We start from the raw sequence: 13,866 nt of genomic DNA, 5'->3' as shown, positions 1-13,866 counted from the left end.
TACAGCAGCACATTTCATGTTGAGAATCACAGTAGGAAACCCAGCATGGCTGCTGCTGTATATAAAGAATAGCCTTCACTCCAGTACAAAACCATTTTAGACAATTACCTTGCTCGTTTTGTGGCTGCTGTCCGCTCACCACAGTTATCAGTGGAGAGCTCAGGCTTACCTGTGGCTGCAGGGAAGAACACCCCAAACACAGAGAAGAAGGACTCTCCAGGCGTGTAGTCAGGTAGGGTGTTGTTACTGAGCAGCTCCTCTGAATACCCAACAAAGCCATGCACTGTAAATGGATTTACACAAAAAAGGAACAAAGAATAATAAGCATGGCTTTAGCCAAAAACAAAGTATATCAAATTCTGGTACTGACACAGATAACAGTGTGAGGGGAAGAAGATGAAATAAGATTCATAGTCATATATCACATCCCACAGAGTCCGACCGACACATTAGGAATCTGCGGGTGTGGTATGTAAAGTATAAGACAGCTCTGGGGATGCAATATCACGATGATGAAAACAAATAATGATTTTGGCAGATTACTTTTCACAGGATGGTAAGAGATCAAACGTCAAGCTAAATCTGGAGAAATACCATGCTTAGAAATGTACGCTGTCAATAAAACAGCCTGGTACACAGTACCTAAAGTGTGGCGCGTCTGAATAAGATGGATCAGGCCACCTAGTTACTGAGGGCATGGACAAAGAAGCCGGCAGCACCTTTAGAGCAGGCAGGACAAATGTTGACTTGGGATCTCTGGGCACAGTTGGTAAACGGTGTGCTTCCAAACAGCAGAAGACCAGATTGCAGTTACATATACTTTTCAATGAAGTATCTGTCTGAAGAAAATGAAGGCAATAATGAAGCCCAGCTTTCTACAGCGGCACACTGGACTTGTTTGTGAGTGCGGGCTGGAAAGCGGACACACTGCTGCGGTGTGCACCAGTCAACAAGTCTGGTCAGAGCACAGCGATCCTTGGAATGCTCTGCCAGTGGCTGCTGGTTATTTGAGGCGAGTTCATTATGTAACTGCACAGAGGGGATACAGGCCTTGCCAAGATGCGTGCAAACTGGAGCTCGTTTCTGATTATTCAGAAGCTGCCAAGTTCAATAATCCTGTTCACAAGTTTAAGTTTCAGCAAATGCTCCACAGCAAAATGCTGTCTGAACTTAACTGAACTGAACAATGCAGACTCAGTGTCAGGGAAAAGTCACTTCAATTGTTTATGTCTTTCCAACATTAACTCTATTAACTATTCAATTGATCTAAACGGTGGAGAAAAATAGTGGCATCATTACAAGCCTTAAAATACAGGGTCCTTACACGGTACAGTTTTACAGACAGAAATGCACAGATGTGAGATAATCTTTGTGCACATAGTGATATAGACCCTGATATGTGGTACTACACAAGGTTAAAGAAATCTTCTAACCTCCAGGTGATCTTGCACTTCCTTGACTGACATGCTTTGCTGCCATTAACATGCTTTGATCCCGACAAGGTGAAGTGACCTAGGAAGTGCATCAGTAACAGGTATCCTGAACGTAACAAGCAAACCGAGACCAGATATCATGTTTTAAAAGGAAAATACATGCTTGCTACAGTATGATATGTGTTTATTTCAAAACTGCACACTTCAGACCTACTTTATATATGGTAACAAATGGATGTACCTTTATGGAATAATTTACTTGGCTACAGCCACTTCAGGAATTCTTGCAGAATGTCAGTACATGATAATGATCATGATATTCAGATCTTTATTAAATATGAACACACAGTATACAGTTAGAAGTGAGTGGGGGTTAGCCTGGCCAGACTTTTGACCTGTGCTAACAATTATTGGGGACAACAAATGTCCACAAACTAGATATGATCAAGCTGTAACTTCTTGTCTGATTGAGGGCACCTTGATAAACTGTAGTGATACTTACACAATAGTGTTAAAACCCCAGTAACACTGCCACAATTACAAGTACATCTCTGTATACCTTGTAAGAGACAAGTTGACAAATGTTTTGGCTAGGGCACCCTCAATGTAAGTGCTTTAAATAAAGTCCCAAAGCAGTCCAGTACACTATCCAGCACCTTAATATTCCACTCAACAGTGGACCGAGAGAAAAGCAATTTCCATTTGGTTATCTTTTGATGGAAAAAGAATGCGTTCCCTCAGATTAATGACGTGTTTACCCGAAAGGAAGTCGCCACCCATCTGAAGCACTGCCTGTTTATCCCTTCCAAGTTACTATTCTAAGAGTGGAGCTGCTCACCCAGACCTCCTCTTCACAGGCCCACTTCCTGCCTTTGCTCCACTACATGCTGCTTGATTTTTTTTAACCCTGTACACAACAGCAGGGCTCCAGCCACGATTGTCCTCAGCAGGAGAACAAGAGGGAAAACTGGAACAGCTTCTCCCTTTTAGAAAGTGCCACACAACAGAAGGAAACCCGCTTTAAATAGAAAAGCAGTTTAAAGTACACTGGCACCTGATGGATGAGATCAGAAACTTGATTCTAAAAAACTGTAATAAATAATAAAAGTGTACAGAGCAGCCCACCTGAAGCCCCACTGGCTCAACATACCCGTACCTACAAACTATTATACACTTTCACCAGAGCAATCAATCAGGTGTTGCCGACTTCTATATTAAAACAGCAATGTGGATAATCAGCAGGAAATAAATAAGTCTGGCACTCTTAGATTAGATAACGGGGAAAGAATATGAGCAACAGCAAGTTTCATGGTTTAATGCAGTCAGACTGGTCAGTAAACAGGCGACTGTTCAACGCAGGATGTTTTAAAAGAACAAGGCAAAACACAAATATCCTGCCGCATTTTGATGCACATTTTTTGGAGAAGTATCAGTAGATGGTCGAAGCAGTAAAACTGACATCATTTATACACATTGGAACTGGAATAACATATAATTTCATGATGGTGGGAAACTGTAACGTGAGTAAAGTAGACACAGTTTTCAGCACACTTCACACAACTCGGCACAGCGGATGCTGTTTACATTTACAACAAAAATGCTATGTTACAAGTGCAGTGACCCACGATCAGATTCACACTGAAGTATATGTTGCTGGGGTCTGTTTACAATGTTATTCTATAGTTCAGTCTTCTGTGCACTCCTCTTTATCAGGAACCAGATCTTGCCAACCATCCTGGTGGTTGTAGAGCTGTCTGGTCACAGAAAAGGCGTTTGTCAATTACAGGGGATTTGGAGCACTTGGGACATCCTTACTAAGTCAGTTGAGTCAGTGTGAACACCCATTCCAGTACGGGGCAGTCCGGTTGCTAAGTAAATCTCAAAACGTAATTCTGTATCCATTTTAAACACCCTGAGGTCTATTCAATTGGCCTACAGCGTCAGATCAAAACAGACAGAAACTCATACAGACCTTGGTTAGCCTAATCTTGGAAAACCTAGTGTTACCATACACATGCTTGTCCAAGACTAGTGCTAAGCAGAGTCTGTGAAACCAGGCATTTAGATCCTTCTCTATTTAGATCAGTTGAATAGACCGGTTAATCCTTTGTTGTGTTGTCAGGCTCCAACAGCTGGTTTCACCACCCTGAATTAGATGGATCAAACCACCAGACAAATGCTTTTCTCTCAGTTTGAAACCAGTTCAGCACTGTCACTGGGACTCAAACAGGCTCGCTCCTACAAATTCTACCATATTCCAAATGCTTTTATTGGATGCATTTTCCAAGAAAACACCTATTGAGACAATATTTTCTTCATAGAAAACCGTACCTGCTGGTTAAAAGACTATCAGATGCTGGGTTTTAACCTGCTGGGCCACAGGCTCACCATTGCTGGAGTTTTCAGTATTTTCAGCCTGCTTGCATATGCTGGCCCAAGCTGTCTGAAAGTACCATGTGTAAAATAAAGTAAAGCATTTATAAATTCTGCATCTGATGGTCTTTTAACATTCCCTACCAATTAGTTAACATACACTTTAGGAATGGAAATGGGATATTGACACTTAATTTATTTCACCAGAAGTTGAAAATGTAAACAAATCCGACCGTCTTAAATCATTTGATGAAGGAGCAAGTGGTCAATTACATTTTAAAATCTGTATTTTCCTCAAAATAAGCTGAATTCAATGGTCCTCAAAAATTGCAGTCTTCCGTCATCCAATCATAACATTTTAACATAAAAATGTAGATTAATAGCAGATGTCTTACGCTGTGGCGGAATATATCTCATCTGGATTAAGGCTCAGATAAACAGATGTTGTAAACGGTACAAAGCAATAAGGTCAACAAACATCTTTTTTCTCTTGTTTGTTTGCCAGTACAATTTCTACAGTGAAATTTCTTTTTTATATAAAAAAAATGGAAACAGTTGTGACATACAGACTGCACTTCTGTGTAAATGTGCTGTCCTTCACATGACTGCATAAAAAAGAATAATTTTATACAGGGCTGATAGTACGAGCTCAGAGTACTAAACTAGAAGTGTACAATTCTGGAAAGCAAAATACATAGCAGATTTCCACCCCCAAACTTGAGGAAAGAATGATCATTATCCCTCCAGAGAGCATGCGTCATTTTTAAAAGAGATCTGAAATCAAAATCTAAGATGATGATGGTGATATATTATTATTATCATCATCATCATCATCATCATCATCATCATCATCATCAACAACAATAATAATTATGTAATTATTAAAACAAACATATTTCTATACCAGGCATTCTGTGAATACAAAAAAAATCTATTTTGGCAAACAACTGTGGTCACCTCAGTTGAGCGAGAGGAGATTCAAGCTTTCAAAATTCTAAAAGGCATCGACAATGTCGACCTAAAAAAAGAAACAAGGACCAGGGGTCACAAATGGAGATTAGATAAAGGGGCATTCAGAACAGAAAATAGGAGGCACTTTTTTTACACAGAGAATTGTGAGGGTATGGAATCAACTCCCCAGTAATGTTGTTGAAGCTGACACCCTGCGATCCTTCAAGAAGCTGCTTGATGAGATTCTGGGATCAATAAGCTACTAACCAAACGAGCAAGATGGGCCGAATGGCCTCCTCGTTTGTAACCTTTCTTATGTTCTGATACACAAAAAGCTCAATGTCAGAGTGGCTGGTGAATGTGTGCTCTATTTGAAGAAAGCGCCCTGGACTGGGAGCTGGCTCCAGGAAGGAATAACTGGAATGGTCAGAGCGGTTGTGAATCTGGATCTCTGATCTTATTTTCTCATGATTAAAAAATGTGGGTGAAACAGGGCAACACCCAAGCCATTAGCCAAGCCAGTGAATAACAGTGAGAATGAGTTTATCAGTTCCAGGGGATGGAGCACTGGGGACATCCTTACTGAGTCTGCAGTCTACATCTGCCTCTGTTTTTCCTGCATAGACAATACAAAGCACTGGAAGTCAGGGGAGTCCGTGTGAACTCCCATTCCAGGACTGAACATTCCGCTTGCTAAGTAAATCTCAAAATTGCATTCCGCTACGGGAAACAAATGTTTTACTTTACCCATTTTAAACACTCTCAGGTCTATTCACTTGACCTAAACAGTGGCAGATCAAAATAGTGTCGCTTTTTCATGTTGTTACAGACAGAAACTCAAAAGGCTGCCAGCTAGTTTTTACAGACCTTGATTAGCACTAATCTTGGAAAGCCTAGTGTTACCTTAGACATGCTAGTCTAAGACTAGTGCTTACCGGAGTCTGGCATTTAGATCCGCCTCCTTTTAAATCAGTTGAATAAACCGGTTTATCTTTTTTGTTGTGTTGTTATGTTCCAAAGGCTGGTTTCACAGACCCTGAGTAGCGACCTAATGTTAACTTAGTTAAGACAGTCAAAGACCAGTGCCAATCGAGGAAAGCTAAAGCAGCCACTTACATAGGATACAGCCGCTCTAACATACTGTTACTAGACCAATTCTTACGAAGGGATGGCATGCAAGTGCTGCTGCTTTACATTGCTGTGTAGGACTGAAGATGGTAATGGCAATGATATCGTATTTTAAATGTAAGAAAAACAAGACAGAAAAGATATACAGTCATTTTACAATTGGACAAATATGACGATAGACTTGGTTCTATGCCCAGACTAAAATGGACTCAGACTTTCAAATTTATTCAGCATTTTGAAAAGAAAAAAAAAGTGATTATGGAGAGGTTTTTGGCTGGCATTTAAAGACATACTTATATATAATGTGATACAATTGCACCAAAGTTGCACCACTTTTTGCAGCACTATATTTTTTCCCTCACGTGCTTTTATACTGCTAAAAAAAACTGCACAAGGCCCAAAGCTACGAGTGACCCTACTTTAAATCAGAACTCTTTGTACCTCGATTCACAACACATCCTGTCTCGAGATCTGACAGTCCATTCGAATGCACCCTTCCTGTCCCAGCACCTAAAGCAGGCTCCTTAACAATGTTATCAAGCCATAAACACATCTGCACAGCAGTTCATATTCCAGACAACTGGCAGGTAACCAGTCAGTCAATGCATTTCTGTGGCTGAACCACAGAAAAGGCTGGCTCCCGTTCAAAAGTGATGTCATATGAATACAATGAGGTATAACTGGAAACACCTGGGTAAATTGCTACTTTAATTTTTCAAAATAAACACGCATCGAGCACGATATTGTCTGACGGTTATTACTCCCATTGACAGGCCCCGAGCCTGGGTGTCCAGTAATGTATCCCCGCTAGTCCCTAACCCCGGCAGCGAAGCCTGTCTAACAAAGACCAGCCAACTTGGAGGACTTCTCTGTGCTTCAGGAAGTCAACAATCAGGCAAAGCACAAACCCTGGGGTCAGCTGTGTAGCATCAGCTGACACACACATCCTTCCTATCAACGCATCAACAAACACAGGTTTCTACACAAACCAAGACGGATGTCGCAGCCCACACTTTCCTGGGGATTGAAATGTGTGCTAAGCAATTTGTTTATTTATTTAACATGGAATAATAAAAGTAATTAATTGACCCACTAGCAAGTAGAGAGTACAGTATTTCTGTTGATGCCTAAAATTAGATTAAAAAAACCCACAGATTTTACATTTAACTACTACGTGTATTATCGGCAATATCCTTGGTATCCTTAATTTCCTTCTTTTCTTGTTAGCCTCCTATCAAACATTGTCACATCTTTGACCTCAGTTTACTTTCTGGATCAAGTCCAAACTGAAGGATAACTTTGGCAGCAATATCTGAAATTGAAGCATTCCTCACACTGTCATTGCTAAAGTTCTAATATTTAGTGCGGGAGCTTTATAGAAGGCAGTAACAGCGTGTTTCACATCATGAACAAAGCTTATCTTTCTAATTCTGTCAGGCATTCATTACACTGCACTGGCCTCTGGTGGAGACCCACACTAGTGTTGTCTTTACTACACTCTACAGACAACAGAGACACCTGCTGGAGAAAAAATATATTAAATACTACTTGAAAATGATTGCAGGCTAAAGCCCGATAGGCTCGGCACAGCACTGCTGGGCATTTTCACAGCGTGATACCGCTAGTCTGCACCCAGACACACAGGAGCGGTATGCACTATGCGACTGACTTCTTACAATATAGAAAAATTAAATGGTACAGTACAGTAGTTGTCAGTACCACACCGTAGGCTATGAACTCAAATATAATTTACATATATGGCCAAAAGTTTTGCATCATCTAGTAGAATATTAGGATGCAGACAAAATTTAAAAAAAAAAAAAACAATATGAACATCATTTCGATACTACAAGAAACTACAAAAGGGTATCTCAAAAGTCTACCGGAACTACAATAGTAGTACAAACTACAAAAACTACAAAAGGGTATCTCAAAAGTCTACCGGAACTACAATAGTAGTTCAAAATATCACATTTTTCAATTTTTGGAAAACTGCACAGCGATATGTAATTTCAATATGTCAACGTAACATTATTAAATCTATAGGGTGTGATGCAAAACCTTTGGCCATAGCTGTAATGATCTGTCCAACACCATATGAAAGCAATGGCAGCGATACAGGTGGCAAAATGCCTTGCGTGTGGCGCCCCGTCTGTCTGTCCCGGGCTTAAAGCACATGGTGAATGTATTTTGCTTTATGCTTGCATGTACTGTATATTAAAACTTGCATATGCTTGAGACTGTACTGGTGTCATATCTATGTTTGGTACACTTCAACCATGAATATTGTTACCAGTGCTGACTAACAGTACGGCTATTAAAAAGGCAGGGCATAAGAATCAGTGCCCAATGAATTAGCATATATAGTTGGGAGCAGCAGACTCAGTATTCCATGTTCTTCACTCCTCCCTGAGCAGAGACGGCTGATTTGAAACACAAGAGGGTTCCGGTACTACTGTGCTCTGCAATTAAAAGAAAGAAGCCTAACTGGGGGAGCACCTGAACCAGGCTCCCTCTGACTCAGAGAATCTGTCACGTGGACACTGCGGTTCACTTCAGCTGGAAATGTCACAAGTTTTCCAGATGGAAAAGGGCAGGGCCTGAATCTGAGGAAAAAAACAGCTCCTCTCAAAGTATCATACAGCGTGTCGTTCAACACACAGTGAACCCTCAGAAAACAGGGGTACTGTGTGAAAGGATGCAGCACAGGAATTCATTCATTTTCACCTCTCTGCGTTTCATAAACCAAACACACTCAGTACTGGGTTTCTTAGCACCACAGACCGACAAGTGCAGCAATCTGTGATAGAGATTAAAAACATCAAAACAGCTACAGTATGCTGGAGTGTGAAAGTGCAAATGAATAAATAATTGTTGTGTCTTACATACGCGAAACTCACACAAGCCTTGCACCCAGTCCGAGGTTTAAGAACTACTTTCAATTAAGTATATATATTTTAATGATTTATCAGATAATTTTTCGGGCATTGTTCCTCCCTTATAGCTGCATGAACAACTCCTCTTAGTAAAACTACAGACTCAAGTGTGACTTAACCACGCAGTGATTGGTGCGACCATTTCAGAGTAAATTTACTGTACCAGCAGCCTGGCACTCAATTCAGTAAGATACCTAAACAAGTCTGAATTCTGAAACACAGGACTGAGTGCAGGGCTAGTTCAAGTTTCATGTATTTTTTATGCATTGCTGCTCTCTTGTTGCCACCTGGAAGAAGCTTTGAAACAAAAGTCTTTAAGCACGTTTATTAAATCTGAATAAAAGATGAGCTCTCTTGAAAGGTGTACCTGGGTCTAAGTGAGAGAATGTTCCCACGACGAAGTCCAGGGCAGAGACAGCGAGCACGGCCAGCAGGAGCAGCTGGAGTCTGACAATCCATTTGACCCCGGCGAGGTTAATTCCCAGCAGCCCCAGCAGCACTCCCATGGATATCCCCCGGACGGCCCAGATATTGCTGAGGTTCAGCACCTCTGCAATGGACTCTGCAAAGCCAGTGATGTACATGGCACCTGCAACACACTGAAGCACAGCAACCACTGGAGACATGCTTAGCCCTGCCAAACTGGAGCTCACACTTCTAAAACATGTATAAGTCCAAAATGAGACCAGGAACCTTGGAGTAGGGACACATAATGAATCAATTATTTGCAAATTACAATCAAAATCTTCATGATTATTTCTTAGGTTATTGGAAGACTGGAACACTGCTTTAGAGACAAAGGAACTACACTGCTTCATAGAGCAAAGAGGTCATTATTGCTTAAAGGTGTAGTTCATAAATCACAGGGGCTGATTTTTAAAGCCTTTTACTCCTAAGAGTTAAAGTAAAACATTAAATACAGTTTAAGCAAGCTCTGTAGTTTCTCATTTTGCAAATCAAAAAGTTAATTTTTTTTTTAAATGGAGTAATTTACACTTTTGAGTAAAAAGCTTTGAAAATCAGCCCCATAATCTGATGTACTGCTGTTACTGTAGCCTGTTTGTTATTAACCTAATTTCAGATCTGGTGCTGTTTTGAATTTGTAATGGTCTGATGTTTTTACCTAAGGTGTGTAACCCCTGTTAATTACACTTGCAAATCAACAAAATGCAGCACTCCCTCGTTCACTGATATCCCACAATCATGTTTAATTTTGAAATATTATTCCTTGGTGTCAGTTTACCACATTACTTCATTAGTCTTCTCTGCACTCTACTCTATCAGAAAGCAGACCTGTTTGATAGCATTCCCCAAAGTTAGTTCCTCCACCTCTGGATCCTGCTTGCGGCCGATGTGGCAGGATGTTGTCTACTTTGCATACTCAGGGATTTTCCGTTTTATATATTATCTATTTTTGGCCAGACAGTGTACAGAATATAATGACTTTCTAACAGAGGTAAAACCAGAACACTTTTTACACCTTCTCACCTGAAGGACGGTGCCTCCAACATCACAGCACATCCAACACCGTGTTCGGAAGCAAATTAGAAAACTCAAATAGTTCACGTTGGCCTTCACATGTGTGAAGCTCATTAAATTAGCATGGCAAGGAATCAGCAGTAATGCAAACGATCAGCCTTTACGTTTAATGTACCTGTCCAAAGACGTAGAGGAGACCGACTGTCCCTCCTACTCTCCCTCCAAGGACCGTCGAAATCATGGAATACACTCCACCACTTCCAACTTGACAGCGCTCACACACTCCTAGTCCGGAAAACACGGTTACCAAGGCAACCACCACCACCAGGGACACCAGGAGCATGCCAAGCAAAACACCAGTGTTTCCCTAGAAACAGAGAAATAAATGTTAGTGCATAGTGTGTACAATTGAAAGTTTAATAATGTTTAATACTACCAGCTTTCCCTTTGAACCTGCAAGAAATTCTTTGGGACTGGATAATCCCAAAAGGCTAATAAATATTAGTACTGTAGCTTTCATCCTCAAAAAGGCATAGCCTGATATTCAAGTTGCAGACCTACAGCATCTTTAGGTGAGATGCAAGCAGTCCAGTGGGGTCTATTTGCAAGCAGTATCACAGATTTCAGGGGTGGAAATAAGACTCTTGTTGCATAGCAGTTTCATCCATTCCAGATTTTATTACAAGCTCCTTCTCCACCCTCGCCCCGCAGTGGTGGAACAACCTTCCTATGGATGTCAGGACTGCCCAGTCCCTGACCAACTTCCGGCGCCTCTTCAAGACACACCTCTTCAGACAACACCTGTAAAACTCAACTCTTCCCTTCTGGACAATATAGCACTTTGCCTTTAATGCACTTTAACTTGCACTTACCTGCTCCCTATTTTACTGCATTTAATCCTGCACTTAACCCAATCTGTAGTATTTTGTATTTCACCTGCACTCGTATCTAACCCTGATGTAACTATCAACACTTTTATCTGCTCTTGAACTGCCCCGATACTAAATCGTACTGTGTTTTGTATTTGCTCTTATTAGGACTGAAGTCATTGTATGTTGTATGTTGTAACTGTAAGTCGCCCTGGGTAAGGGCATCTGCTAATAAATAAATAAATAAATAAATAAATAAATAAATAATAATTAGCCACGGTGTATAGGTAACAAGCTCAAGTGTGTCTTATTAAACTCATACCAAAACCAGGAATGGATCAAACTGTTATGCAATGGGAGCCTTATTTCCATCTCTAGGCTTATCCCCAGTACACACAAGTGGCTGATCTGAGAATTGATGCCCTGCCTTTTACTTCACATCTTTAACCACATGTTAGAGATAACACCATTTCAGCAGTAGGCAACTGCGGTCCTGGAGGGTCATAAGGATTAATAAGGTAGGTATAATAATATTGGGACCTGTTCAGATTGGTCCAATTTTAAGAACTGCTTTACCTGTAATATCTCACATTGAACAAAATACCATGACATGTCTTAAAGCAGGACAGTCTCAAAGATGCTAAAAAGGTCACCTCTCCCACGAGGTCTGAGGGAATTAATCATGGCTGACTGCAGCAGGTACAGGCATTGCAATCAGAATACAGCAGCCATGAGGCTCTCAAAGCAATGCTTTGATCTAACACTCACCACAAGCCACCCAGTTCTCAAGAACAGAACGACTCCAAAAATATTGATCATGCAGGTGGTGAAGACCCCATCCCAGGTCCCGAACAGCACAGGTTCCCAAACAAACAGCTGCACCTTCCACCAGGGCTGACCCTGTGCCTGCGATACCTAAACAAACAGTTGATTTAATATGCATACTGTACGTGCAGACCTGAATATTCAGATATGAACCTGACAACCATTTCACCTGCTGCTGCATCATGCAATATACCTTAACTTGATGTACTACATTATTATAACATGTTCTAAACAAAAAGCTGAAGGAAGACACAGATTAATATTACCATAGCTAACTAAATATTTGAAAATGTGTCAAATGGTATACAGTGAAAGGCTACCTATTGCAAACGTGTCTGTTACTCCCAAAAGGCTGAGAAAAGCGTGTTTTGGAAATATCCGAGTTGGGTGCACATTGGCAGCTGTCTGTGCCACTGTGTCTTATTGTTTTAATGCTGAGACATTCTGGCTCTTAAATGAAGACGCTGCACACTTTACTGTTACAGTCAAGGTGATGGGACAGCTAGTCGGAGAACTCTGCTGTTTTATACTTAAGCCTTACTTTCAAACACTTGCTCTAACCTCAACATCAAACGTATGCTGCTGTATACAATGCTGTAAAATACTGGGAAAGATATAATTTATAAGAACTTGCTTGTGCATCCTCATGAAACAGTTCTTGCACATGCCCAGTTGTTCTGCTGCTGCTGTCAGTCCCCAGCAAGGCTCCATTGTCCCGCACAGACTTGCTGTTCAGGGCAGGCCAGTTCCCTGGGTGTCCCTCCATTGCCCAATAGAAGATGTACAGGCACAACGTGTCAGCTCTTTGAGTTACCAGAATCCCCAAACTGCTGAATTCTTAGAACAATGGTCCACATTTTGTCAGCACCTAGGGCACATTTTGAAATTGGTTTAGCATGCATGTAGTAGAAACATATTAAATAAAAGCTGAATGAAGTACAGTATCTGTCAACAAGCAGCAAACCAGCTATCAGAATCCAAGGCTGCTAAACTCCTTTAGATTACAAAATTTAACTAAACACTAAACACCTGTGAACAGTGCCCTTGGTAATCCGTCCTTCTAGACAGGAGCAGAAGACAGCACCTGCTGCATTTGACAGCTGTGGAAACACCTGATTACATGCACCTCTGTGTTTTACAATGAAATGTGTTTATATATGCACGGCGCTGAGAACGTTTCGGCCGATGCCTTGTTCTGGGCCAGAACTTTCCTGGAAACCCATATTTAAAAATCAACATAAACCTTCCCGTTTTATACCTGCCCGACCCCGCGCTAGTTTCAATTGGATCGGCCCTGCTTTCCATAACACAGTATACTTACCAGGCAGCACTGTTTTTGTTGTTGTTGTTGTTGTTTTTAAAGTAGGATAATAAAATAAAATAAAATTAAATAAAAAAAAAAACACATGCCCAGTTGTGCAAATGAAGATAACTAAAAGTACGATAAGTGGTGGCGGATTTAAATGACCATTTATGTTTAAAGTGTCCGAGACACGCCTCCATATCCTCTCCCACTCGACAAACACAGTTTTTAATTGTCGCAGCTATTTTTACCCAGCAATCAGTTGTGTAGCAGTCGTAAGCATAGTCATACATGGCAGTCGAATACTTGCTTAAAATCCCCCAATATAATCAACACAGTAACACCTGGAATGCTCGCACAAATTTTGTTAAGAACTGATAATACATCAAAATATACAATATTGCCTATACGTTTAACAAGCAAAACTATTATTATTTTATTATTATTATTATTATTATTATTATTATTATTATTATTATTATTATTATTGTATTCAAGAGAAGAAATCGCAAATAATGCAAGGTACGCACTAATCTGTATAGTAGTTCAAACTGTATCATACATTATAG

The 13,866-nt window shown here is 40.6% G+C and overlaps 1 protein-coding gene across 2 annotated transcripts in view; it reads right to left on the bottom strand.

The window, feature by feature from the left end:
* The window catches only part of LOC117405454 (solute carrier family 12 member 8), a 31,071-nt gene that overhangs the window by 16,935 nt on the left and 270 nt on the right, over positions 1 to 13,866 (bottom strand). The window contains exons 1-6 of one of the 2 annotated variants that reach the window (XM_059032423.1): positions 13,316 to 13,544; positions 12,629 to 12,862; positions 11,938 to 12,084; positions 10,476 to 10,667; positions 9,189 to 9,420; positions 170 to 283 (exon numbers count right to left, since the gene is read on the bottom strand). In XM_059032423.1, coding sequence (XP_058888406.1) covers positions 170 to 283; positions 9,189 to 9,420; positions 10,476 to 10,667; positions 11,938 to 12,084; positions 12,629 to 12,760 — 817 coding nt within the window. In that variant the 5' untranslated portion in view covers positions 12,761 to 12,862; positions 13,316 to 13,544. Of the gene's footprint in view, positions 1 to 169; positions 284 to 9,188; positions 9,421 to 10,475; positions 10,668 to 11,937; positions 12,085 to 12,628; positions 12,863 to 13,315; positions 13,545 to 13,866 lie in introns of those variants that run through there. The other variant, XM_034008524.3, reaches the window with a different exon arrangement.

This window comes from Acipenser ruthenus, chromosome 10, assembly GCF_902713425.1.
Source record: "Acipenser ruthenus chromosome 10, fAciRut3.2 maternal haplotype, whole genome shotgun sequence".
Taxonomy (NCBI): domain Eukaryota; kingdom Metazoa; phylum Chordata; class Actinopteri; order Acipenseriformes; family Acipenseridae; genus Acipenser; species Acipenser ruthenus.
This window is presented reverse-complemented; position numbering and strand designations above follow the sequence as displayed.